The 27,411-nt window shown below is 37.9% G+C and overlaps 2 protein-coding genes across 14 annotated transcripts; both read right to left on the bottom strand.

Annotated features, from left to right (window-relative positions):
- Positions 1–774: 774 nt before the first annotated feature.
- Positions 775–7,097, bottom strand: cd151 (CD151 molecule). 5 transcript variants are annotated; one of them, XR_009809016.1, is made up of 9 exons: positions 6,905–7,095; positions 5,832–5,910; positions 4,744–4,935; positions 4,219–4,293; positions 1,891–1,911; positions 1,591–1,695; positions 1,347–1,496; positions 1,183–1,295; positions 775–1,109 (listed from the first exon to the last, which is right to left on the bottom strand). XR_009809016.1 is itself a non-coding variant. In XM_061917173.1 (9 exons), the coding sequence occupies exons 2-9, from the start codon at positions 5,907–5,909 to the stop codon at positions 1,060–1,062; spliced, it is 702 nt and encodes a 233-aa protein (XP_061773157.1). In that variant the 5' UTR covers position 5,910; positions 6,905–7,097; the 3' UTR covers positions 775–1,059. The 5 variants fall into 5 exon arrangements, 4 of the variants coding, with proteins under 4 accessions (XP_061773157.1, XP_061773155.1, XP_061773156.1 ...); XM_061917173.1 differs by having other exon boundaries at positions 1,183–1,269; positions 1,403–1,496; positions 6,905–7,097; XM_061917171.1 differs by having other exon boundaries at positions 1,183–1,269; positions 6,905–7,092.
- Positions 7,098–7,291: 194 nt separating this feature from the next.
- Positions 7,292–27,332, bottom strand: cracr2b (calcium release activated channel regulator 2B). 9 transcript variants are annotated; one of them, XM_061917166.1, is made up of 18 exons: positions 27,213–27,332; positions 21,420–21,690; positions 20,535–20,646; positions 16,934–17,081; positions 15,371–15,517; positions 15,193–15,283; positions 15,033–15,128; positions 14,776–14,963; positions 12,207–12,278; positions 11,789–11,843; positions 11,155–11,234; positions 10,952–11,072; positions 10,720–10,846; positions 10,566–10,647; positions 9,039–9,153; positions 8,817–8,927; positions 8,658–8,734; positions 7,292–7,458 (listed from the first exon to the last, which is right to left on the bottom strand). In XM_061917166.1, exons 2-18 carry the CDS (start codon positions 21,675–21,677, stop codon positions 7,374–7,376), a joined length of 1,965 nt encoding a protein of 654 aa, XP_061773150.1. In that variant the 5' UTR covers positions 21,678–21,690; positions 27,213–27,332; the 3' UTR covers positions 7,292–7,373. The 9 variants fall into 9 exon arrangements, 7 of the variants coding, with proteins under 7 accessions (XP_061773150.1, XP_061773148.1, XP_061773151.1 ...); XM_061917164.1 differs by having other exon boundaries at positions 8,658–8,737; XM_061917167.1 differs by having other exon boundaries at positions 8,812–8,927.
- Between the last annotated feature and the right edge of the window lie 79 nt (positions 27,333–27,411).

A 27,411-nucleotide genomic window follows, 5' to 3' on the forward strand; every position in this document is an offset into this window, starting at 1 on the left:
TGGTTTTTGTCATCTAATTCATCCACCTTCCATACACTTTACAAGAAAAACATTGGCGGCAAATTCCGTAGCTTGCTTGATTGACATTCACGGCACCCGAGGGTCTTGTGAGATGACGCTGGCTGCTGCCAGTTCATTATTATGAAAAAAATGACAGAGAGGAAGGCGAGAAACACTTTTTATTTCAACAGACTTTCGCGCCGTCCCTTCCGTCAAAACTCTAAAGGCCGACTGCACATTTCCTATCTTCACAATAAAAGCCCTGCTTCATGCTGCCTGCGCTAACAAAATAAGAGTCTCGGAAAGCTGGCGTGCACAAGTGATGTGCACGCCAGCTTTCCGAGGGATCGCTTGTGCACGCCAGTTTTCCGAGACTCTGTATTTAGTTAGTGCAGGCAGCATGAAGCAGGGCTTTTATTGTGAAGATAGGAAATGTGCAGTCGGCCTTTAGAGTTTTGACGGAAGGTACGGCGCGAGAGTCTGTTGAAATAAAAAGTGTTTCTCACCTTCCTCTCGGTCATATTTTAATAATAATGATCTTGCAGCAGCCAGCGTCATCTCACAAGACCCTCCGGTACCGTGAATGTCATTTAAGTGACGTCTTGGTGAAGATTGATGATCACTAATTTTTAGGTCTATTTTTTTTAAAAGCCTGGCTCGAGATCGACTGTCACACCCCCCGCGGTCGACTGGTAGCTCGCGATCGACGTAATGGGCACCCCTGCTGTACTGTATGAAATGATTAGTGAAATGCATTTAACAGGCAGGTCAACACACATTGTGTATACTGTATTGTATATAGTTTTAAAAAAATACCACAAAAGGGACAGCATTTTAAACATACAGTATCACCACACCAAGATAGTATTTACCTACTTTGATAGCATCTTTAACATGAAATGAGAAAAATCATGTTTTGCATGGTGAAGTGCTGCCCAGCAGCATAACAGAATCTTATGTATGCATATTTTATTGACTTAAAAGTCCAACAGGATTGAAGAATAACTTAAGTCTCAAACCACATGTTAACACTTTAAAAACTTCCAAAATCAGTGTGGTTCATCTTCCAGCTTCTGGTAAAGGCAGCAAGTAAACATCATTCCAAGAAGCTGAAATTAAAAAAAATAAACCTTAATGTTAGTTTAAAAGGTCATATTGGTTAAAAAAAATGAGGGACTCCACCTGCAAAATTGCAATCCCAATGCCCAATCCACTCAGAATGTAGAGCTGATACAGAAGGAAGTCCTCTAACTTCCCAATACAGCCTCCCTGGCAGTACAGGAAGAGTAACAACACTTGTATCATTATGAGATGTACAATTCCAGGACATCTGTGTCCACCTCCACCTTGTAGATATTGGATGGATGGTCCCTGCGGCCACAGAGGCTGCTGGGAGTCTTACAGCAGCTGACAGGAACGAGCTCCTCGTCCTGTGCAGCCTGGATCCAAGTGCTGTATCTCCAGTCAGAGGAACTGTTACTCCCGCAGCACTGGAACTGAGCGGTAAGAATTGACTTTGAATCTAATCAAGTTTAGTGAAAATGTCAAGTTGGTCAGTCTGCACTGGAAGACAACATCTCACATGCACACCTCCTGATGGAGCTTGTCCACAGTACGCGTGACCCCGTCTTCTCCTGGTTGTTGGTATTTCTGCAGCAGGGTCACCTCCAGGTTCTGTCTCAGCGCATCATCCAGCTGTGAAGCAGACACTACACATTAGCTCACAAACAATATTACATTCTTATTTAAACATCACTAAATGCTAAACAGGATGTCTTCAAGTTCTTTGGAATTCTCACTTTCAATTTAAAGATATCTGACTTGAAGTGCTACAGTTCAAGCATTTCATATCAACGTGTCACAGCATGTTGATACGAAATTGCAATTTACCTGATGGCAGAAAGGGAAACACTGGAGCAAGAAAAATAGGGGAAGAAAGACAGGAGTGAGAAAAATTTGAAAATCATGCCAAATGGAGATGTGAATGAAGGCACATGCGGTCAGTATTCTATAGGCCAGGGGTCATCAACGCGGTGCCACCAGGTAGCCCGTAAGGACCAGATGAGTAGCCCGCTGGCCTGTTCTAAAAATAGCAGCACTTACCAGTGAGCTGCCTCTATTTTTTTTATTTGATTTATTTACTAGCAAGCTGGTCTCACTTTGCTCGACATTTATAATTCTAAGAGAGACAAAACTCAAATAGAATTTGAAAATCCAAGAAAATATTTTAAAGACTTGGTCTTCACTTGTTTAAATAAATTCATTTATTTTTTTACTTTGCTTCTTATAACTTTGAGAAAGACAATTTTAGAGAAAAAATACAACCTTAAAAATGATTTTAGGATTTTTAAACACATATACCTTTTTACCTTTTAAATTCCTTCCTCTTCTTTCCTGAGAATTTAAATCAACGTTCAAGTATTTTTTTTTATTGTAAAGAATAATAAATACATTTTAATTTAATTCTTCATTTTAGCTGCTGTTTTTTCGACGTAGAATATTTGTGAAATATTTCTTCAAACTAATTATGATTAAAATTCCCAAAAAATATTCTGGCAAATCTAGAAAATATGTAGAATCAAATTTAAATCTTATTTCAAAGTATTTTGAATTTCTTTTAAAATTTTTGTTCTGGAAAATCTAGAAGAAATAATGAATTTTCTTTGTTAGAAATATAGCTTGGTCCAATTTGTTATATATTATAACAAACTGCAGATTGGATTTTAACCTATTTGAAACATGACATCAAAATTCTAAAATGAATATCAATCAGGAAAAATGACTAATGATGTTCCATAAATTATTTTTTTAATTTTTTCAAAAAGATTTGAATTAGCTAGTTTTTCCATTCATTTTTTTCAGTTGAATTTTGAATTTTAAAGAGTCGAACTTAAAGATAAAATATGTTTCAAAATTTAACTTTCATTTTTTTCGTGTTTTCTCCTCTTTTAAATCGTTCAATTAAGTATTTTTTTTCATCATTTATTCTCTACAAAAAACCTTCCGTAAAAAGAAAGAAAATGTACGATGGAATGACAGACAGAAATACCCATTTTTATAAATATATATAGATTTATTTATTAAAGGTAAATTGAGCAAATTGGCTATTTCCTGCAATTTATTTAAGTGTGTATAAAACTAGTAGCCCTTCGCATTAATCAGTACCCAAGAAGTAGCTCTTAGTTTCAAAAAGGTTGGTGACCCCTGCTATAGGCAGTCCTATGGTAAATAAAAAATGGACACAAATGATAGGAAGCAGTAAAAAAAAACATGCATGGCAAAAAATGTTTTTAAAATTGTGGCATGTAAAACTACAGTCATGATCAAAAGTTTACATACACTTGTAAATAACAATGTCATGGCTGTCTTGAGTTTCCAGAACTTCCCTCTAGAAGGTCTTATCTTTGTCCATGTGATGTCAGATGAAACAAAAATTGAGCTGTCTGGCCTAAATACCCAGCAATGTGTTTGGAGGAGAAAAGGAGAGGCCTTTAATCTCTGGAACACCATCCTACCATCAAGCATAGTGGTGGTAGTAATATGCTCTGGACCGTTTTTGCAGCCAATGGAACTTGTGTTTTACAGAGAGTAAATGGGATAATGAAAAAGGAGGATTACCTCCAAATTCTTCAGGACAACCTAAAATCATCAGCCCGGAGGTTGGGTCTTGGGCGCAGTTAGGTGTTCCAAAAGGACAATGGCTCCTAACACACCTCAAAAGTGATAAAGGAATGGCTAACTCAGGATAGAATTAAGGTTAATTAAGTCCTAACTTAAACGCATTGCTGAAGAAACAAGTCCATGTCAGAAAACCAACAAAGTTAGCTGAACTGCACCAATTTTGTCAAGAGGAGTAGTCAACAATTCAAACAGAAGCTACCAAAAGTGCCTTATTGCAGTGAAACTTGCCAACGGACATGTAACCAAATATTAGCATTGCTGTATACTCTTGACCCAGCCGATTTGGTCACATTTTCAGTAGACCCATAATAAATTCATAAAAGAAGCTAACTTCATGAATGTTTTTTGTGACCAAAAAGTGTGTGCTCCAGTCACTCCATCACAAAAAATAAGAGTTGTATAAATTATTGGAAACACAAGACAGCCATGACATTATGTTCTTTACAAGTGTATGTAAACTTTTGACCACGACTGTACATGTTGGCAATTACATAAAGGCTGGAATTGAAAGGGTTTAGCACTCATGAAATAGTTCACCTCTTGGTAGGTAATATAAGCCATGACTGCTGCAATGAGTTCCAGCAGGAACACGCAGAGTAACAGGACCAAATACTGCAAGAGAGATACAAAATACCAACAAATAGAGCAGGCCAGTCATAAAATATCTAAAGACATTACTAGTATTAGATACAAAAAGCCAACATGAAGTTGTTCATCTGTTGCCGGAGTAACAAGGTCACTAAGGTGGTTCCCATTATCGTCTGTATTACAGTGCATGTATCCTCTGGCTGCGTCTGCGTGTCTGCTGCACACGGCCGCTTGTCATGCTCCTCATTCCTGTGTCATTCGTCACACTCTAAATGTAAACTTTTAACGACACACCACTTGACTATAACAGCTACCGTTACTGTAGTGAGCTGCAGGAACAGACACGGTCACTCAGGATTAACTTTCAATCCCATACAGACCTGTGTGTGTGTGTGTGTAAACAGAACCTAGAACAGCCCTTTTTTGTCTGAGTGAAATAAAAAATATATATATTTTTCTCATATGCAGTCTCACCACAATCAAAAGACTCTTATTCTCCATCAGGGTCGCGCAGCATCCGATGATGCCAGTCACAAACACAATGACCCCGGCAGCGATCAGGATGTAAGCAGATTTTGAGTAGAAGCCAGAGTCAAGGAGACTGATGTAGTCGCTCTTCTCCACCACAGTCCACACACCCACGGCCACCAATGCACCCCCAGCTAGCTGAAAGAAGACCCAAAATTGAATGCCTTGTTCGTCTTTGAGCCTCGCTGTCAATTTATTTGACAGAGGAAATAATAAATATTGTAGTTTTGATTCTGTCCTAATATACCATAATAGATTAAATTACAATAAATGTTACAGTATTATACATTTAAACAAATAACATGGTTGCTTAATGTCTCAACACTTAAATCTGCATAATCTCAAATAGGGGTGTGCCGTTATTAACATCTTGACTCCCGATACAATACTTATATTTTGGAGCCTTGAGTGTTGGCTAATACTGACAATCTGATACGACATCAACACAAACCTTAGTACATACTTTGAAGTGTGATCAAGACAAATTACTCAAGATTGATGGTAGGCATGAAAAACACTAACTTTATGAGACTGATGCTGTCTTTAAATTGAAATTGAGTGGCCACAATAATTAAGTTAATCTAATGATGCAGTAAATTGAATGATTTGTTACTGGAAACTTTTCAATAGGCTTCTGCCTCAGATACTTTGTGTAAGTAATGTGCAACTATAAGTATTTGATACTTGTTAATGTTGACACGTCGGGTTTTAGCCCGCATTATAGTTAAATTACGTGTGTCTAGCTTGTGAGATTGTGTTTGCTTAGCTGCAAGCTCTTAGTAAACCCATAGCTTACAATGTTTACTGTTCATAAATAACCACTAAAATAAAAGACCACATAACTGGTGCTTACTGGAGGAGATTAAGCTGTTAACTGGCTGTCCAGCTTTGCACAAGTAAATGCGCTGCAGGACTGTTTGTATCATTGATTTTACATGCAGGCAGTTATAAGTGCTGATATTGAACCTATGTTTGATATTAATATCGGATGGGGGGACCTTCATTTTCAAATAATCCATCAGAGATCAACTTACCCAAAAAAGAATGTTGAACACAATGAGCAGATACTTCAGACAGATTGTCCCACAGTTGTTTTCACGGATAGTTTCCATTCTAAAATAAAGAATCACTGTGAGGTGAGTCCCACCCCATGTGTTGCAATGCAATACAGTTTGATAATAACAGGATTGGCTGACTAGTAATAAAAAATATAAAGTCACTTCCCTTTAAACAGTGCACAAGAAACAATTTATTGACTGGAAATCAAAGGCACTAGGAAACATGGATAACTTTACCTTATTGCTAATGTATATATCATCAAAATGTATTCAGATGCTCTAATGTCCCTGCATGGAAATATGAAGTAGAGTTTAACAGATGTCTTGTTTTTTTGTACTCAAACTTCCCAAAGTGCTGTTGAGTATCTTCCATTTTGACTTTGCTTCACAAGCCTGTCAGAAAATGCACTACATTGCCAGACACTTTTCAGGGATTTTTAGTCACATGGGTTAATTTTTTAAAAATCAGATCAATAACAATAACTTTGGCATTTTTTAAGTTATTCTTATTCATATAGTATTTTATTAGTTAGTAGTTTTTCTATAGATCCACACCGTCCCCAGCATTACTATACTGGATTACAAAAAAAGAGTGTAAAGGTGACTTCATGATTAGAAGGCTCACATAATGTTGAAAAACATATTGAGAAGGTCATAAAGAGGTTTTTATGTTAAAGCTATGAAATTATTTGATTTATAATTGATTGGATAAGATCAATTATTGCATTGTGGTCATGTCCTGAAACCAACCAAAACAGCTATTAACGAGGCACTACTGTAATTTAGATTTTTAATAGAATTGAACCCTGAATTATTTGTTGGGGCTGACCATCATAGACATAGCTTATCAGCCAAAAGTAAAAAAACTAACCCAGAAAACTTAATGCTGTAAATATAAATACACAGAAAATATGCCTTTTGTCACATAAGACAAAAGTGCACATGTACAAGCGGTGGTCAAAGCAAAACACTTTCCTGCTGGGAGTTATTTTTAACTGTTGTCATGGAAAAACTTGCTCTTGCTTTGCAGTAAAGCCAAACGGTCCTACCTGATTCAAGATCACAGTAGCAACGTTTTCCTGGATCAGCCCAAAGTGGACGTGCTTCTACTCATGCAGGTAGCACTTTCACGTCTTATTGACAGAAGTGTCCCTCAGCAGTGTGTCCTCTTACAGCTGCTCCCTTAACTGAAGAACATGTCTGCCCCTGCCTGGCCTCTCTCATACACTGGAGGGCTTCAGGTGGCCAAAATGTGAGTGTGACTAGGAGGAAGCCGTTAGGAAATAGACTATGACAAGAAGGGTAAACCCAACTATATTTAACCAAATCAGTGTACAGAGAGCTTTACAGTAAACTCGCCTTTGAGCAAACAGAAAATTACACTATGTGTGCGTGTTGTTAATCTCTAGACTACACTGTCCAGTTGTGCAAGTGTAATTTTAACTTTTAACTCAGAACTGTCCCAACTAATGAACTGCAAGGCCAACAAATTGTGCCATTCTTAAAAACGTCCACTGATCATGCACAGCAACCGCTTCGTGCGGTACACTGTGCCAGGGAAAGTGTGTCTTCACGTTGTCGATCAATCTGGGCAACCAACATCCTGGAATTAAAAAAAAAAAGATAAAATACACTCAGTGACTACAACATTAGATTCACCAACACAATCAAATTACGATGAAACATAAAAGTGTGCCCTTTTAAACATAACGCCTTGTCTCATATGTGGAAGTGCACTGCAACATTTCTATTGCAATCAAAAGCAGTAAAAAAGCCATTATAACACTGTGATGAAACACTGGAATAGATCAAATAATACACACGTTGGGTGACAAAAACATGCATACACACTACAGAAAACACATTAATACTTACATATGTAGACACTGACACTTATGAATACATCACCTAAAACATGGCACACCACTTAACGTGCCCTATTCTTATTACAATATCAGATAATGTATTTCTTTCATAATCTACTTATTTAGTTTTGTATTGCTACATTTGAGTTGATAGTTATTGTGATAATAAAAGGTAAATACAGGTGGGAATCTTTGGGTACAGCACGATTAGATCGAATTTGATTGAGAATTGATTCTCGATTCAAACAGATTCTTGTAATTCTTTATATTTGTATGGTAATTGAAGTGCGAGTAACCATGGAGATGGCCTAAAAACATTTTTAAAATGTGATTCTTAAAAAAATAAGAAATACAAAAACAAACATTTTTAAATTTTTTTTTTGAAAACTATGAATCAATTTAGAATTAAAAAAAAAAAAAATCACAAATCAGATGTGAATTGATTTTTTTGAGCGCCCCTAGAAAATATTATTTGTAGTTAAAATTGTGATTACTGTTATTGTAATTATAGTGTAGTAATGATCATTGTCAATACTGTATTGATACTGTTCACTTCCTTAATTTGTTTTTATGAATACAGTTAAATATGTGTTGTTGTAATTATAGTGTAATAATGATCATTGTCAATAGTGTTTTATAATTGTTTAATTCATTAATTAGTTTTTATGAATATTTGTATCATATTTGTATCTGCTGGTGTACCTTTGTTGCTGTTGTGTTTTTATTGTCACACTTTGTCTTGTCCTCTTTTTCTTAACCCTTGTCTTCTTTTTTCTTCTTTTCAACCCTTATTTGATGTGGTTGCTATTATTGAACTTATTATTATCATAATCATATAATATTTGGACACAGAACAGGCATCATACAATAAATTACATCATAGCTTTTGTAAGAAATAGTGAATATTGTGGTGGAAAAAAATGTAAAAGAGTCCTACTGAGCCAGGTGAGTCATCAGCTCTTCCATATTGTATCCAGTTTTAGCACTGCACTCGTAAAACAGAGCTTGGTGCTGCTGCTTAGACCAGAGGAAGAGAGAATATATTTGATTATCCCAGCATAGGCAAAAAGTTCTTGAATGATAAATTGTACCTTACTTCTGCCAACTTCTGCCCATCTCTAGTCATCACTTTTCTATTTTCCGAAACGTCTGCCAGGTCAACCTTGTTCCCCAGCATCATCAGCACAGCGCCATCGCACGCCTTCTCCTGGGATACACACCACTTCACTTTACTCACTCTAATTGAAGACAGTTGAATTATAGTTATGTAATCAAGAATAAAAAATATTATTGTTTGCTCATCAACTAGCCCACCTACATCCACTGATTCCATCCACCCTCTCACAGCTTTGAAGGAGGCCGCCTGAGTGACATCATACACAACCAGAATGCCGTCAGCCTTGCGGTAATACTGCTCCGTGATGCAGCGAAACCTGCAAACGTGTGGAAAAACGTAATACGTTAGTAGCAGACTAAAACAGCTCTAAATATATAGTGTGGCATACCCCAGGGATCAAAAGTGGGACCAACATTCTTCAATTTCTATATATAAATCACATATGTAAAGTTACAAAAATCTTAAAATTGTTAGTATTTGCAGACAATATGACCCCATTTTGTTCCGAAGAGAACACACAGAAGTTGATACAAAAAAAGTATAAGAAATTAACCAATTAAAGAGATGGTTTGACAAAAACATACCATCCTTGAATCTCATTAAAATTAAAATAATTCTATACGGTAACAGTAGGAGAGAAAGTCAAACACAAATACAAACAGATGAAGTAGACATCTTCAGGGTAAAAGAAACCACATTTTTAAGTGTAATAACAAATACATGATAAAATTAACCAAAAAAACACTTATGAAAATGTACAATGTTAGGTAGCAAGAAATACGTCAATGAATAAAGCAAAACATCTAGAGGACCAAAAATCATTCCGTATTTTGTACTGCTCGCCAGTGTTACCATATCTGAGTTATTGTGTAGAAGTATGGAGAAATACCTACAAAAGTATGCTTCATTCGCCAACCATGTTACAAAAAAGATCAGTTAGGATAATTCATAATGCCTGATATAGAGAACACTTTATTTAGTGGATACAAATATATTAAATTCAATGATTTTGGTGAATTTGCAAATAGCAAAAACTATGCAGAAAGCAAACTATAACTGTATACCGAAAAAGAGAAAAAAAATCTCAAAATAGGAGAACTATAATTTAGGGAAAAAGTTTAAATAACTGTATGCACATACAGCACTTGAAAACCTTTAGCATATCAATATGTGGAATTAAATTATGGAATGAGTCAATGTACTGATAAGATGAAGTTTAGGAAACTGTTTAAATTTAAAGTGTTTACAGAGTATAAGGAAAAATACTGATAAACATTGATTGATTGATTGATTGATACTTTTATTAGTAGATTGCACAGTACAGTACATATTCCGTACAATTGACCACTAAATGGTAACACCCGAATAAGTTTTTCAACTTGTTTAAGTCGGGGTCCACGTTAATCAATTCATGGTAGTCATCTTATTGAATAAGGTGATCTTTTAAATCATCTCATTATGTTAATCACAACTTGTAGCTATTCATGAGAACGTTATTATTGATGTATTTATTATTTTTATATTTGTGTTACATATCGAGCACAGAGTGAACAAACAAATGTGTTAGCAAATGCTATGGCAGTAAAAGGGTATGATTAAACACACTCTGCTTCTTCCTACTCTTTTTCGGACATGTAATGAGAAACTGGAAATATGTGATGCACAATATTGTAACTATATGCATGCTCGTAATAAACGAATACCATAAAAAAGGCGAAGTGGACTGACCTCTCCTGGCCTGCAGTGTCCCATAGCTGTAGGGTGATTGAGGTGGAGCCCAGAATGAGCGTCCTCATCTGGAAGTCTATCCCTATAGATGCAAACGAGCTAATAAAGGAGCGAAGGACGTGTTAAAGGCTGTGGAAGGGTGATAAAAGCTTACCAACAGTAGTGCTCAAAGGACTGCAGAGATGTCCTGTGCAGTAGTGCTGGATGAAGGAGCTCTTACCCACCCCTGCGCTACCCAAGAAGACCACCTTGAACACCTGCTGAGGACTCACGAGTCTGTTCTAAAAAGGTCACATTTCCTTGCAGTAAGGAAGGAGTTTTACTCTGTCTCTGCTGTAGCTGAAATTGATATGGTATGAATGATTTGATTAATGTTTTTTTCCTACCTGTCCAACGTTCTCAGAGTCACACCTGACTTTACATGACGGATGGCAACTCTGAGATGTGTTTGATTTGACTGCTTTTATGTTTTTGACAAGCTCCAACTCATCACATGAGATCGGGCGTCTTCAGCGTAGGTAAGTCGGTACACAGAAGGCGTTGTTAAGATAAGCCAGTACACAGTGTGTGTCTGCTAACTCGCACAAACCTTTGCAATGGCTTGTCTTGGAGAAAGTACTGCCCTACGACCGACCCTCTTTTCAGCAAACTCTGCGCCATATTCAGATTCTGAAAAACGGTTTTGTGGGAAGGGAGAAAGAGGAAATTAGCTGCGATATGATGTGAAATATTAATTAACACTGTCACCTTCACTTGTAGTACAATAAAAAGTTACCAAGTTCTCAGTGGCGACATTTATTCTGCGGCACTAAAAGTTTCACAGGTTAAGCACACATCTGATTTCAATTGATGCAGGACAATACAAGGTACTAATAAAACTGGTCATGTTTCACGCATTTTGGAGATTATTTTCCACCTTGTCTCTTAGTATTACTGTGCACCGCTTGTATTTTTATACCCACGTGAGGAACGGAAATTCAAAATAACACACAGAATGAATGTCTTTTCACTGTCAATCAGCCCATGCATCCACACTTGACCAAGATGCTGACTGAGTTCAGTCAGGAACAAGCTGCCATTCAAAGGAGGCGTGAGAGGAGCAGTGCGCAGGTCCCAGACTTAGCTTAGGGGGGATAAATGTGCTGCTTCCATGCGGTGTAAAAGTCTGCACTGAAGTCATATGTTAGTGGCGGAGGAGAAAGGAGCGGGCGTCTGTGACTAACCCTCTTCTTTGTCAGTTGGGCATCTTTCTCGTCCCGAAGGTTTTTGTTCATGTCCCTGCAGACCAAAGTAACAGTGGTTACTAATAAATTCTTATTCTGATATACGTACACCTGTAAACTCTGAGATCCAATACGTGACTCACGTAACATGAGTAGTATTACAAATGTTTTTCCCTTAAAAAGTAAATCTCAAGTATTAATATTGTAGATGTAATTATGCAGTGATATTACGAGTAATATTTTGCCCCTCATCAGTGGAGTTCTTTAACACAGCAAACATCTTATGAAAGTTGAATGCAAAACCAAGCATGAGTCAACCTGTGAGGTATTTTTGTCACGTATTGAGAGTAATAACACTTTGCTGTTTGGAGTATATTTCAATTAAAAAAATTAAATAAAAATGTTGCTATGGACTTACCTTAACAACTCTAGTTGTCTGAAGAGACTTTCCTTCTCTTTTTGCATGTTTCTTGACACCTTTATCACATTTCTATGATGAAAAAAGAGATACATTTATTTTAAATTTCAAGTAGGTCTAATATGATGTATTTGGGAATAATGACAAAAAGATTAATTCAAGATAAGAATATTACATTGACAATACACTCTGAAAACAAACTAAATGCAGATATACCTTTAACTTTACATTACCAACCAAACATATTGTATAATTCTCTTCAGTCTGAGTCAATGCTGGTAAAAATGTTCCTGGACAAGATAATTCTCAATTTGTAGCATAATTTGTTGATACAAAAGCAGGTGTGTGAAACTAATTTAATGGAGGGCCACGTCACAATTATGGTCATATAGTACTGTATTTGAATACAAATGTATAATAGCCTTGTTTAACAATTTGCATGGGCAATTGTGTTTATTACATTTTTACAAAATGATTGATGGAGATTAAGTCAGGCTGACAAACATCTATTAAGTATTTATTTTTGAAAACCCAAAACAAACAAAAAAATGTAATATCTTGTTGGATGATCAAATAATATTAACATTTAGAAGATATGCAATTGCATGCAGAACATTTTTTCTGCTAAAATTGAAAGACAAACTAACTTTCAAGTGTTTTTGGATGCACATTATTTGCAGCCCGCCGCGGGCCACGTAAAATGACGTGGCAGGCCTTTGACTTTGACACCTCCGATGCGAAGAGAGTTAAGTTTTGGTTTGAAATGAAACATTTATAGAAGGTGTTTGATAAACTTCAAGTTTTGCTACAGGACTGTCTCACTAAATTAGAATATTGTGATAAAGTCCTTTATTGTCTGTAAAGAAACTAAAAACATGGAAATGTCACACATTCTGGATGCACTACACATCAACTGAAATATTGCAAACCTTTTATTATTTTAATATTGCTGATTACGGCCTGCGATGAGGTGGCGACTTGTCCAGGGTGTACTCTGCCTTCTGCCCGTTTGTAGCTGAGATAGGCGCCAGCGCCCTCCGCGACCCCAAAAGGGAATAAGCGGTAGAAAATGGATTGATAGATGGATGGATTATGGCATACAGTTTAAGAAAACTCAAAATCCTACCTCAAAAAGTTACAATATTTCCTCACACCAAGTAAAAAAAAAAAAGATTTATAACAGCAAAACAAAATCAAACATTTGAAAATGTCAATTGATGCACTAAGTACTTTGTTAGGAATCATTTCGCATGGATTACAGCATCAATGCAGCGTGGCATGGAGGCAATCGGTCTGTGGCATTGCTGAGGTGTTATGGATGCCCAGAATACTTCACTAGAGTCCTTTAGCTCATTTGCATTATTGGGTCTGATGTCTTTCAGCTTCTTCTTCACAATACCCCACAAATTCTCTTTTGGGTTCAGGTCAGGGGAGTTGGCCGGCCAATCGAGGACAGTAATGCCATGGTCAGTACACCAGTTACTGGTGGTTTTGGCACTGAGGGCAGGTGCCAGATCATGCTGGAAAATTAAATAATCATCTCCATAGAGCTTTACAACAGATGGAAGCATGGACTGCTCTTGGTACACAGCTGCATTGGCTCTTGACGTGATGAAACACAGTGGACCAAAACCAGCAGCTGACATGGCTCCCCAAACCATTGCTGACTGTAGGAACACACTGGATTTCAAGCAAGTTGGATTTTGCTCCTCCCCAGCCTTCCTCCAGACTATAGCGCCTTGACATCCAAATGAAATACAAAATTTGCTTTCGTCTGAAAACAGGACTCTGGACCACTCTGCAACAGTCCGTCAGTCAGACGCTTCTTGCGTTGTCTTGAGTTCAGGAGTGGCTTGACCATGGGAATACCACTATTGTAGCTGTATCTGTTGAAAAGCTCTATGGAGATGCACCAGTGTACTGTGTACGGTACACTGGCACAGAAAAATCGAGGACAGTAAAGCCATGGTCAGTACACCGTACTGGCATTACATTACTGCCATGGCAATACTGTCTCCGATTGTCCTGCCAACTCCCCTGACCTGAACTCCATAGAAAATTTGTGGGGCATTCGGAAGAAGAAGCTGAAAGACACTAGACTCAATAATGCAAATGAGCTAAAGGCCGCTATTGAAGCATTCTGGGCATCCATAACACCTCAGCAATGCCACGGACTGATTTCCTCCATGCTACGCCGCATTGATACAGTAATCCGTGCAAAAAGATTTCCCAACCAGGTACTAAATGCATTAATTGACATCTTTAAATGTTTGATTTTGTTTTACTGTTATAAATCTTCTTTTTTTACTTGGTCTGAGGAAATATTCAAATTTTTTGAGATAGGATTTTTTAGTTTTCTTAAGCTGTATGCCATAATCAGCAATATTAAAATAATAAAAGGCTTGCAATATTTCAGTTGATGTGTAATGAATCTAGAATGTATGACACTTTCATGTTTTTAGTTGCATTACAGAAAATAAAGGACTTTATCACAATATTCTAGTTTTCTGAGACAGTCCTGTATATGAAGCTATGCAGAAACCAAACTGAGGTAGCCCGTGCTTCTTACTGTTGTCTGGCCACTTGCTCCTTGGCAGCGCTGAGCTGCAGCTGGGCCAGCTGACCCAAAGCAGCCTGCAGCTGGTCTCTGCTGCTCTCCGCCTGCTCCTGGAGCTGCATGTTGAGGCTACGCAGCTGGTGGTTCTTCTCCTTCATGCTTACTTGCTCAGCGATAAGCTGCTGCATTCTGGTGTCCAGCTTCATGCAAATAGAAGTTCTGGTGACTTTTGTTATGTTGACATTGTAGAGTAGTAACATCCTACACACCTCTTTCTGTCTGCTGAGCGTTATCTCCAATTCTTGGTCCCGCATCTTCAACTCTTCTTCAAGCTGTAAGCCTCTTTGCTTCTGTCTGACACTATCCTGAGGTCATTTAATTAGTAAGATCAGCTGTTCAACAGTCAAAGTACATACTGCCTGTTTATACCTGAGCAAGGCGTTTCTCTTGTTCCTCACGGAGCTGGTTTTCCATTTCTTCATAGATGGACCGAACAACTTGATCATGTTCAGTCTCACGTCTTTAAGTGCAACAAAGTTCAAGGGATTTTCAAACTGAGCTCAACGTTTGAGCCCACAGAGCAAAATGAAGGGAATAGGTTTTCTACCTGCGCAAAGCCTGTTCAAGACTGTCTCGGTCTCTGATGGAGTCTTGTAAACGGGTCAAGGCATGGAGCAGGATGCCTTCCAGGAGACACAGCAGCTCTGGACGCTCTCTCTGGAGCTCACACCACAGAGAACAGAGCTCCTGCCGACTGCCACACAACAGGAAAACAAAGTCAAATTTCAAAAGCATACACTGTAGTAATAACAATCATTATGAGTCGAAAAATACACTTGCCAAAAAACTATTAATTCCAATGAGCATCCCTTGATTTTATAATTCACTACTTACCAGTATTTACAGACTGGATTTCTCATAACATAATTCACGCTTTCATATTGTATGTATGTACGCCGTGAAACCACAGTACCTTAAGCAACAATGTATATTTGCACCTCAATTTCATATGCTCGGTTTTAGACAAAAAATGGAACCTATATATGTCTTAGTTTTAGTATGATACAGTCAACGAGAGCCTTAGAGTCTGTGTTTCCAGAGCTTCACTTAATTCACCAACCTGCTATGCTAAGTCTTGCTAAACAATCAAAAGTAATATGGGGTTTACCGGTATTAACTTTGAAATAAACCCAGCACGTTTTGACTGCCTCGAACATTACTTCCACCTCGTATTCGATGCTGATGTAAAGGGAGGAGGGGTGACCAGGCAGTTTGCCAGAACAAGAAAGACGGCATGTAAACACATAAAGCTGTCATGACAATGTGACGTGCTGTGTCGTAAAGCTATCTTGCACTCATGCGTGTGATAGCATTGGTTGATGTAGAGAAAGTTGATTAAGCGCAAGGTTGTTGTGTGTGCGTTCTTGGAAATAAGTGCAAACACATAAATATGGAGAGAAACACTATTGAATTCAAGAAAGAACTGGAAACAAAGTACATAGGTGGCATAAACTTCCACCACCCCTTTTCCCTCTACACATCTTTTCTGCAAACAAGGGTCTTTTATTAACGATAAGTTATGTTAAATGTTAATTTATCAATTTAATTTGTCTTTTATATGCATTTTGTAGGATTTTCTGTGTGTAAAACTATGATTGTTTTCTATTTACTGTGTTTTGTGTTACAATTTGTATGTCTGGAATAGGTTAATTAGATTTACATTGTTATTGGAAAATGTCGGTTTTTAACAGAAGTTTTTGAACGAATTAATAACAAAACTTGAGGTACTACTCTACTATACATTTTAAGAAAAAGTTAAAGTTAAAGTACCAATGATTGTCACACACACACTATGTGTGTTGAAATTTGTCCTCCGCATTCGACCCATCCCCTTAATCACCCCCTGGGAAGTGAGGGGAACAGTGGGCAGCAGCTTTGCCACGCCCGGTAATCATTTATGGTGATTTAACCCTCAATTCCAACCCTTGATGCTGAGTGCCAAGCAGGGAGGCAATGGGTCCCATTTTTTTTATGTAGTCTTTGGTATGACTAGGTCGGGGTTTTAACTCCCAACCTACCGATCTCATGGCGGACACTAACCACTAGGCCACTGAGTAGGGTGTCTTGTCTTTTGGGGTATTTTTTTTTTTTTTACCAGCAAGGATCTCACCTGTCAAAAAGTTTGTCTGCACCAAGTTCATTTAGTAGGTGTGTGAGTGTAATTGCAGCCGAATTTTCAGACCAGTCGACCTGTTCTCTTTCCTTGTCTGTAAGGTCTTGGCTTTGCTCTGTCGAGTCATTCTGCTCCATCAGTTCACCTGCACCGTGAATTTGAAATATAAGACAGTTAATATGTATTTCTCCATTGCATGTGGGCTACAGTCATTTGAAGAAATCCAGATACTCCATGGCAGTGTTCCTCAAATGGGGGTACACGTACCTCTAGGGGTACCTGAAGGTATGCCAAGGGGTACGTGACATTTTTTTAAAAATATTTTAAAAATAGCAACAATTCAAAAATCCTTTACAAATATATTTATTGAATAATACTTCAACAAAATATGAATGTAAGTTCATAAACTGTGAAAAGAAATGCAACAATGCAATATACTGTTGACAGCTAGATTTTTTGTGGACATGTTCCATAAATATTGATGTTAAGATTAATTTTTTTGTGAAGAAATGTTTAGAATTAAGTTCATGAATCCAGATGGATCTCTATTACAATCCCCAAAGAGGGCACTTTAAGTTGATGATTACTTCTAAGTGTAGAAATCTTTATTTATAATTGAATCACTTGTTTATTTTTCAACAACTTTTTAGTTATTTTTACATCTTTTTTTCCAAGTAGTTCAAGAAAGACCACGACAAATGAGCAATATTTTACATTGTTATACAATTTAATAAATCAGAAACTGATGACATGGTGCTGTATTTTACTTCTTTATCTCTTTTTTTCAACCAAAAATGCTTTGCTCTGATTAGGGGGTACTTGAATTAAAAAAATGTATATAGGGGGTACATCACTGAAAAAAGGTTGAGAACCACTGCTTCATGGTGTAGATTTTACAGACATGAGCTTATCATACACCTTAAAAAGTGTGACCCAAATTTCAATCTTCAATCTTGGTATATTTGTCAGAAAAACAATATCTAGGCAACCAAGTAGGGGTGCATATTGCTTGAAATAAAATTGACGTCCCGTCCAGCTCATTGAATACGCATGGTGGTCAAGCCAGCGTCTGTTGTCAATGGGTACGAGGCGCCAACATATAAATAAATAATGAATCAACTTTGATTGATTGATCCTTAAGACACATTTTGGCTACGAGTGTTCCCTTAAACACCAACTCGGCAAGTCTGGATAAAATAAATCAAATGTGAGCGAAACCTACAAGAGTTAAGCTTTTACCAAAGGCAACGATCATAAATGAAGCTTTCAATGAAGCTTTCAGCACATACACAACGTTGACATCAATAGTTATACTTGGTAAAGAAGGGAAATGACACATACGCGTAAACTGTGTAAGCAAGGGCAGGAAACAATATGAAAGGAGACACAAAGTTAAATCAAATAATGCAACTTTACCCGAGCAAAAAAGATGCACATTTATCCGGGAGAGTCTGATACCAATGTCCTGGAAGCAGCCATAAACAAAGAAGCTGTAGACCTCAATGCTTTTAGAAGTTTTTATATCTTTTGTCATGTAGAATGATGTTTGGACTATGGAGCACAAGATAGTTTGATATGTTTGGAAACCCCACCGACAAATAATCCGTTATCACTCAACAAATCTTTTTTTGATAGGGATCTATTCGAGGGTTGCAACTAACAACTAATTTGATAATTGATTATTCTGTCGATTATTACTTTGATTAATCGATTAAAAAAATGGATAAAAGAGACAAACTAGATTTCTATCTTTTCCAGTATTTTATTGGAAAAAAAACCTGCATACTGACACCATGCTCTTTCAACTCGCCAAATAAAATGAGTGGCCTGGTCAAGGCAGATTGACTTCATGTTCCATTCTTCTCCAATGTAATGGCATGTATTGCCAAGGTGGCTACACTTGCCCACACATCAGTAGTGAGAGCAATTTGCTCCTAGTGGCTTTTATGTCAGTCTAAACTGCTTAGAATGTCTGCTCGTACTTCCTCTCCATCAGTTTGGTAAAATGGCTCCTCCAGGGAAGAGTGTAACCAGGGCTGAGGATGTGAATTAATTTGTCTAAAACCTTCATCTTCCACCATTTATAGTGGCCTCATGTCAGTTAGCAACATATTCAGGATAGCATCAGTCAATGCAACCGCTTGCTTTGGTGTGCACACCTTCCTTTGTACCTAGTCACTAATGGTGGCTTGTTTATTTCTGAAATGAGAAAAACCATATAATGAACGTACATAGTAGCATCATTTACATGTAACTTAATACACACCTAGTTGATTTAATTAATAGTTTCTGACGTGAAAGGCAAATACGCCACCACATTAAAAAAAACAGCTCAATTAAATAAATGGACATTGGGGTTGCAGCATACAACAATAACACACAAATGTAACTCATCAGATCAGAATTGGGTTAAATATTGTACATGTTTCTGTTGTGAATAATAAATGATTCATTTTAGGCTGCCTGTGAATGATAGCATGAAATATTCCAGCACCTTCATGACGTTTCGTTATACTAATGCGTCACTCAAGTTTAAATAGATTTATATAGCTTTATTGGGCCCTGCTACATTGATCCATTATGAAACCAACTTGAGATATTTCTGTCCGTGATGTTTATTTCGAAATTGTTAACCGTGCGTTTTCTCCCTCAAAACGGAGTCAAATCTGCCGCAGACACATTATCAGCCCCGCGTTGCAAGAAAGGGATAACGTTAATGTTACTCAGAAAAAAGAGCTGCCATGCTTAACTCATGAATGCCTGTTGCGACTCATAACAACACAGAAAATGAAGTCGTCGCACTCTCCAAGATGTTCCTAACACTCTGAAAGTTAATACACAACAGTTGCTGCAGCGCTGCCTTAAAAAAATCTCCTTGTTAACAAAAGATTAAAAATACACAAAGACAGACACAACGGATATATTTATCCGGACTCTGGACTTAAAGTTACATACCGTGAGTTCCCTTCATCCATGGCTCCCACATGTTTCCTCTTCAGGTGCTCCCGAAGCAATGTTGTCCTTCCGTGCCACGCGAGGTCCATGCTGCACATTTTGCAGGAAACTGTCTTCTTTCAAGTCTTTATAGTAAAGTATTCCGACACTTTGGACGACTTAGGTCGTACACTTTTCTCCGTTGAAGCATTAACCTCAAGATGTTTCTCCGCTGAACTATCGGTACTGCTTTCTTCCGCCATTTTTCAAATGTTTCCAGGCAAAGCATACGACGTGGTCACGTGAGCTGCACAGTACACATCATTGGCTGGCTTACTGCCACCTCATGAGATGTAGCCGCAGCGCATGAGTATAGTATAGATCCAACGAATCGATGACTAAATTAATTGGCAACTATTTTTATAATTGATTAGTTGTTGCAGGCCTAATTTATTCAATTTGCAGGAATATACAGGCCCATTGCGTACTCAGTGCGTGCACTGCTTGCTGTACAACAGCCATCTTAGCTTGGTTTTCACTTCTGGGAAGAAATCACTTGTTGGATTACAAGTATTTATGAGAAACGTGCACCCTTTTGTTTAGAAGAGTCTGAGTAGACCAAGGGGTGTACAGAAAACTGTATGTTGAAGTGCAGTATGCTCACCAAGTCCGGTGCTGAATTCCAGAGGAGTAAGGAAACCATTGCTTTCGCGGTCTAAACTCTCAAACACTGTCTCCAGCTGTTCAGGCGAAAGAGGCAACTCCATCTGCAGCCTCTGTGGAAAGGATGTCAGTCATGTGACTGTAGACCCAACACCTTTTCTTTCTCCTGAGGACCCTGAAACGGAATGGGCTCCCTCACGATCTCCTCTCAAACTTCTACCGCTGCACAATAGAAAGCAGCCTGATTACAGCTGTACAGTCTGGCACTGCAGCTGCACAGGAAATAAACAAAAAGGTCCTGCAGTGGATCATCAAAACGGCTCAGTGCATTGTCGCCTCCCCACTTCCTCAACTGAGAGACACTTACTAAAGAAGTCAACAAGAACCACAAACACCTTTACCACTTTCCCTTCAGGCAGACTCGGGACCGGACCCACATGCACAAGCAGACTAGGAAACAACTTTTTCCCCCTAGAGCTTTTAAGAGTCTACTGAATCCCTAAACCCAAACCCACTGCACACACACGCTCGCACACACACAAATGTGGACATGTATGTTGTATGTGTGACACACAAATGTGGACATGTATGTTGTATGTGTGTATACATATCTGTTCTCCTTTACTTCAAGTGTAAAATTAAAGTGCTACTAAAACCTGCTGCACCTTTTGTAAGAAATACATATCTTGTCTACACTTGTATTGTTCTATTTAAAATGTTTACACTTGTTTTGTTGTTTATTCTATTTTATTCCTGTAAATACCTTGTACAATGTCTCAAGACTGCTTGCCATTTCAACGGACCACCGAATCAAGTTTTGTTGTGTACTTTGCGCAATGACAATAAATAATCTTAATTACCTAATTAACTTCTATCAGCTGCTCACCTGCATGTCACGCTTGGTGATGAAGCCTTTCCCCTCTTTGTCGCACAGCACAAACAGCTCCTTTGCCTTGCCCAGTGTCTCTGCCTGCGGGCTTGAAGCTGCTGATGCTCTTCTAGCGATGGGTGAACCCAGTGGGCTATGACCCCTGCCTAACATTGGGCTCCCTGCTGGCAGTACACGAGGTCGCGGGCTCACGGGTACCGCCTCGCCACTCCCTTTACCTTCTAGCACCTCGCCGTCGTTCAGCCACTTGGACATTGCTGGAGCTGTGCTGAGACAGAGAGGAAAGAGTGTGGACTGGATCTTTAAAAGAGAGTAGAAAAACTCACACCTGGGCGTCAACAGACTTTAGTCTACAATGTTCTATTAGCAGTCGGCTTACGGTTCCTCCCTAGTCAAACAAAAACTACAAACTCTGCTAGGACGCTAGACATGATTTCTAGCTGCTGTGTTAAAGCATACAGGTACAATATATAATGTACATCATTAAACACACACACACACACACACACACACACACACACACACACACACACACACACACACACACACACACACACACACACACACACACACACTTATATAAGCTCAAACTCTAGTGAGACATGTCTTTTTGGTCAGAAACGGGGAATTGGGAATCAATTTCCATCACTTAAATATATAACATGTTACTAAGGCTAACTACTTATTGGACTTTTCCGGACTATAAGACACACTTAAAAAATGTTTTCCTCAAAACTCGACAGTGCAACTAATAACCTGGTGCGCCTAATGTATGGAATAATTCTGGATTTGCTCAACGACTTTATTTGGTACATGGTGGAATGATAAGTGTGACCAGTAGATGGCAGTCAAAAATAAGAAATAGTGGTAAGAGGTATGATGCAATAGCCCTCAAGTAAACACCCACATTTTATATGTTGCATTGAAAATATAGGACATTACACACGGGGCTCAAAAATCTATCAATATGTATTAGTACGACTTTGATAAGTTATGAAGCCGCTCCGCTTGGTGGATTGCTGGCGCATTAAAGATACGAGTATTATTATGGTGTGTGCATAAGGTAAGACATTATCTGAAGTTTTGTTTCGCAATATTATGCAAAAGCAACTTTTTTTACCTGCCAGTACCTGCTGATCTGTATTTGGGATCTTCATAAATCCTGGAAAATTGCGCGTGTCCGCCTTTGTAGTCTGTAAAGGTGACATAGTCGATAGGCTTCATCTTTTTCTCCATTTTCTTGTTATGGGACATTCATCCTCTGCTGTTGCCATTTCTAATATAGTGTAAAGTTCTTACTTATATCTGTCAGTAAACTCTGCATTAAAACACTAAAACATACCAGTGTAGTGAGTTTATATTTTTCACCCAAGGAACTTTAGTTATAAGGGTTCCGGTTGGACGGTTTTTCAAAACTTCTTGTTGTTTCCAGATGAGGAGATGCAGCTCCGTTATTGATTTAAGTAAAGTCTGAATGTCATTAAAACAGTTAGCTCCACCTTTTGACACTTCATCCACTCCCGTCCTTGCACGTTACACCGTTACAACAAAGATGACGGGGAGAAGATGCTGCAGAAGGTGAGCCACGTGAATAAGACAGCTCACAAAACAGCACACGTGGAAGCCACTGTCAAGAAGCGGCTTGAAGATAATTTGTAAAACATAATCTATGCAACATTTTGTCCAGACAACCACCATTACATGTTATGACCACAAGGAAGTATTTTCAATTTAGAAAAAAATAAATAATATGACTCCTTTAATGCACCCTTTATATGAAAAAATATCAAATATAGACCATTAATCGGCGGTGCGCCTTTTAATCCAGTGCACCCTATGGTCCGGAAAATACGGTACAAATGAAGAAATAAAAAGGATACATTACACAACAACTGTAACATGCTCCAGGCTGTGTAAAGGGTATGGCCCGGATTGGAAGGATCATGTGAGGTTTGTGTATTCTTCAAGAGGAGGGTGGATAGGCAAGAGTGAGGAGATGCAAATAGTGTTTGACCTAATTTGCATTGTTAGAGCTACCACAATTGCAGGCAAATCTGCCTCCAAGAACCGCAGGGAAAATGTGTCCCAAACTTTTGGCTCTTACTAAAAGTGATTTATGACAGCGAGCCTCCATGTTATGTTATTTCCATTTATTATACGCCCCCCTTCAACCAACTGTTACATTTGATGTTATAACAAGGATGGATGATAATTTAAATAAAGCAAAAAAAGTACCTTATCTAGCGAACACAGATGTAAAACACTAAAATGTTTCCAGATTCATAACAATTTTTAAAACATTTTTATTAATTTTTTTTTTATGAGTGGCAACTGATAAGCTATGAGGAGATGATAAATGGAGCCTTTAGAACTTCCTCCTGACATAAGAGATAAGTGGAATTCCAGTGTGAAAACTTGTGTCAACATTATATGTGGAGAGTTTTAATGTTTTAGGTAGTCAGGCAGGGCAAGAGTGAAATTAACTTTTAAAAGTCAGTCATTTGTTCAAGGCAGTGCCATTGAACTAAATTGTTTTGGGGGCAATATTTCCGGCAAGCAAATAAGTATTCTTTGTATTTAGTGCAGAAGTTTGGGGAAATAATCATAAAACCAACATGCATCCCTGAACAATTTTAGAAAAACGGGCACTTAGAATTATCCATAATGTGGGGTTCAAGGAGCACACAAATAGCTTATTTTTAGGGTCAAAACTGTTGAAATGTGGCAATATTTCTGGCAAGCAAATAAGTATTCTTTGTATTTAGTGCAGAAGTTTGGGGAAATAATCATAAAACCAACATGCATCCCTGAACAATTTTAGAAAAACGGGCACTTAGAATTATCCATAATGTGGGGTTCAAGGAGCACACAAATAGCTTATTTTTAGGGTCAAAACTGTTGAAATGTCCTGATTTAGTAGAATATTTGACAGGGCTTATCAAGTTTAAAGCAATAAGTTATCAAATGCCTGCAAATATTCAAAGTTTATTAATTGAAAGGGATGTGGGGTATAACCTCAGAGTAAGGGCCAAATATAAACACGCTTTAGCACAAGGAAAAGTTTATCTGTCTCAGTCTGTGGGGTGAAAGTATGGGACAGCCTGATTGATGAGCTCAAACACTGTTCAAACATTGAGCTGTCAAGCTTGGGCATGGATTGTGTGTGCTCCTTCGACGCAAAGGGATTACAGGACAAGCCAGGCATGAATTAAGGTACATGATGTTTTATTTGGAATTCTAAATACAAAAATAAACAAACTAAGGGCGCTCACAAGGAGGTATAAAACTTGGCTACAAAACATAAACAGGAAACAAAAACACTTGCTCGATTGGCATGAATGAACTATGAACAGAAACAGCACGATGGCATGACTATAAACAACTAAAACAAAACACTTACTGTGACAACAAAAACAGGAGGCAATAATAGCAAGGTGTGTGGCAGGTGATCGTGGGCATGGAGAATGAGCAGCAAAGGTCGTAGATTACAATGAAAGTTAGAAAGGCATGGGTAATGAAAGTTGATGTTCCCAGACTGATGGACAGAAAGAAATTGACTTAAATAGTGGCTGTGAATAATTAGGAACAGGTGCGGGACTGAGGGCATGGGCGTGACTAGGAGGGCAAGGTGAAGAGCAATGAGTTGTCATGGTAACAAAAACAAACCAGGAAGTGAAAAAACAGAACAAGAGTCCACAACACAAAACAAAACATGATCAAACATGAAATCAAATTTACAAACGTGACATGAGCACTTTAAGAAATTGTACAAATCTAATATTTTGGTTCCGTACAGTAAGGTCTAGGCTTGTTTTGAATATGAGTATGAATGACATATATGACTTAATTATGAGAATTGTAAGCACATTGTTCTGGGCAAATTGCATTATGTGGAGCCAGATTAATGTGATAAAATGTGGTTCAGAGGAAACCGGAACTTAGTTAAACTATCTATGTAAAAAAAACATTTGACATATGTATAATTTCATTTAATTGTATTTTCTTAATTCAATTGTAGTTTTTTTTTAAAATTTAAATATCAATACTGCCATTGAGCACAAGACTGTTCACTGGAGATATGTCCTGTATGTATATTATGTACTACATGTATGATGTGGAGCTGACAATGTCATACTCAATAACAACAAATAAACTATTTCAGTGTTTTTCAACCTTTTTTGAGTCAAGGCACACTTTTGTTAATAAAAGAAAAAGCACACCACCAGCAGAAAAGAAAATGAAACTCCAACAGGTTGTTGTGCCTTATTTCTAGTTTGTTGTTGTTTTCCTGTGTGTAGCGCTTTAGTTCTTGTCTTACGCTGTTATTTTGGTGGCTCTTTCTGTTTTATTGGTATTTTCCTGTAGAAGCTTCACGCCTTCATTTGAGTGCTATTGCCTGACCTGCTTTGTATTGGCAAACAAGACTATTTCAGTTCTGTGGACGATATCCTTCTTTGTTGGGACATTGTTGATTGTCATGTTACATGCTGTAAGTCTTTGCTGTAGTCCATCATTCTGGTTTTGTTTAATTTTTAGCCAGTTCAGTTTTACTTTCGTTTTGCATAACCATCCCTATGCTTCAGTGCCTTTTCCTTTAACATGGCAGACCATGGTTAACCTGCCGAGCTCTACACAGCACAGGCAGAAGACAAGGGCACGTCATAATTATTGATTACGAAAAAATATTTTTTGGACCAATTAGGTGAAGTTGCATCATTTCTCACGGCACGCCAGACAATATCTCACAGCAATCTAGTGTGCCGTGGCACATTGTTTGGAAAAACACTGAAATATGTATGATATTCCTGAGAACCATGCAGTGGACATTTGATTTGTTGTTCATTTTGTCAGCGTTGCTGTTCTTAAGGACCTGCTGCCAAAAAGATGGTCAAAAATCACCTATATGAAAAGGAATCTGCTGCAAAAATGTTCATCTCTTCCACGTTTTTTGAATTGAACTCGTGGGCCGGTCTGGTGTCATTTTCCTGGGCCAGTTTTAGCCCCCGGGTCACTGGTTGATTAGCCCCGGTTTAACTTGTGTTTTTCTACCCACAAGGGAAAAGTGGAGTAGGGGCTAAGTTTCATATTTATAAATGTAAGTTTCTCAATATCCGACCTGTTTTTTGTGCCTTTAAAAAATAATTAGAACTCTACTTGAAAACACTCTCTACCTCTAACAACCAAAAAGCTGTGAGAACGATGACACTGTGCTCCAAATGTGGATTATTTACGGAATTTGTGTGAGCCTCAATTGCTTTACATATTTTTACATGTATATATTTTGCATTCTATTTTAGTTACTTTATCAAGTTTACAATCCCCTGGCTCCGTTTTGTACTGTTTCTGTACTTAGTTTGTTTTTATTTCTTGATTCTATGTAAATATTGCATATTATAAACATCCATCCTTCCATCCATTTCTACAGCTTATTTCGTTTATAAAATAAAAATAAAAAAGTGGAGTAAGAGGTTACAGGCATGACTCGACAACTTACGCTGAATATAAATACTGTATTTACTGACAACTTCCGCCACAAAAAAGTCTAATTCTACAGTCAGTTTAATTTATACTTATACAAAATATAGCAACCAAACAGCTGTCGCTTTGGTAACGTTAGCTAACTTAGCTAACCCACGTAAAATACAACATAAAGTGGCACTTGAAATTACTCATAAAAAGAAACAACGAAGCTTTATTTACGTTGGCACACATTTAAAATTGAGAAAAACTAGTCATACACTCAAGTTACATCAATTTGTATGAGTTTCCAAAGTTTCGAGAGGTACATACCTCGGTGACCAGGCGCAGGTGTCCACTGTGTCCTTTGATCACTTGCCGCAATACGGTCAAGTACCAATTATAGCCGCAAGGTGGCAGTAGAGATCGGGTTCACTTAGCTTTACCGTAAAGCCTAGTATTGAACGCAGTAGGAAATTCGTGCAAGTATTATTGAGCCCTTAACTCTGTATTTTAGTGCTATTTAAAGTAT

The sequence above is a fragment of the Nerophis ophidion genome, linkage group LG12 (assembly GCF_033978795.1).
Source record: "Nerophis ophidion isolate RoL-2023_Sa linkage group LG12, RoL_Noph_v1.0, whole genome shotgun sequence".
Taxonomy (NCBI): domain Eukaryota; kingdom Metazoa; phylum Chordata; class Actinopteri; order Syngnathiformes; family Syngnathidae; genus Nerophis; species Nerophis ophidion.

What these genes read in the sequence shown, in the direction of transcription:
- cracr2b (XM_061917164.1), bottom strand. Translation starts at nt 21,677, where the DNA reads ATGTCCAAGTGGCTGAACGACGGCGAGGTGCTAGAAGGTAAAGGGAGT. An exon ending in GGAATTCAGCACCGGACTTG is followed by an intron (nt 17,082 to 20,534) that starts GTGAGCATACTG and finishes TTCACGGTGCAG; the next exon opens with GTGAACTGATGGAGCAGAAT. An exon ending in GGTGGATGGAATCAGTGGAT is followed by an intron (nt 8,928 to 9,038) that starts GTAGGTGGGCTA and finishes TGTGTATCCCAG; the next exon opens with GAGAAGGCGTGCGATGGCGC.
- cd151 (XM_061917171.1), bottom strand. Translation starts at nt 5,909, where the DNA reads ATGGAAACTATCCGTGAAAACAACTGTGGGACAATCTGTCTGAAGTAT. An exon ending in GTTTCCCTTTCTGCCATCAG is followed by an intron (nt 1,696 to 1,890) that starts GTAAATTGCAAT and finishes TCTGCTTCACAG; the next exon opens with CTGGATGATGCGCTGAGACA. An exon ending in TGGACAAGCTCCATCAGGAG is followed by an intron (nt 1,497 to 1,590) that starts GTGTGCATGTGA and finishes CTTACCGCTCAG; the next exon opens with TTCCAGTGCTGCGGGAGTAA.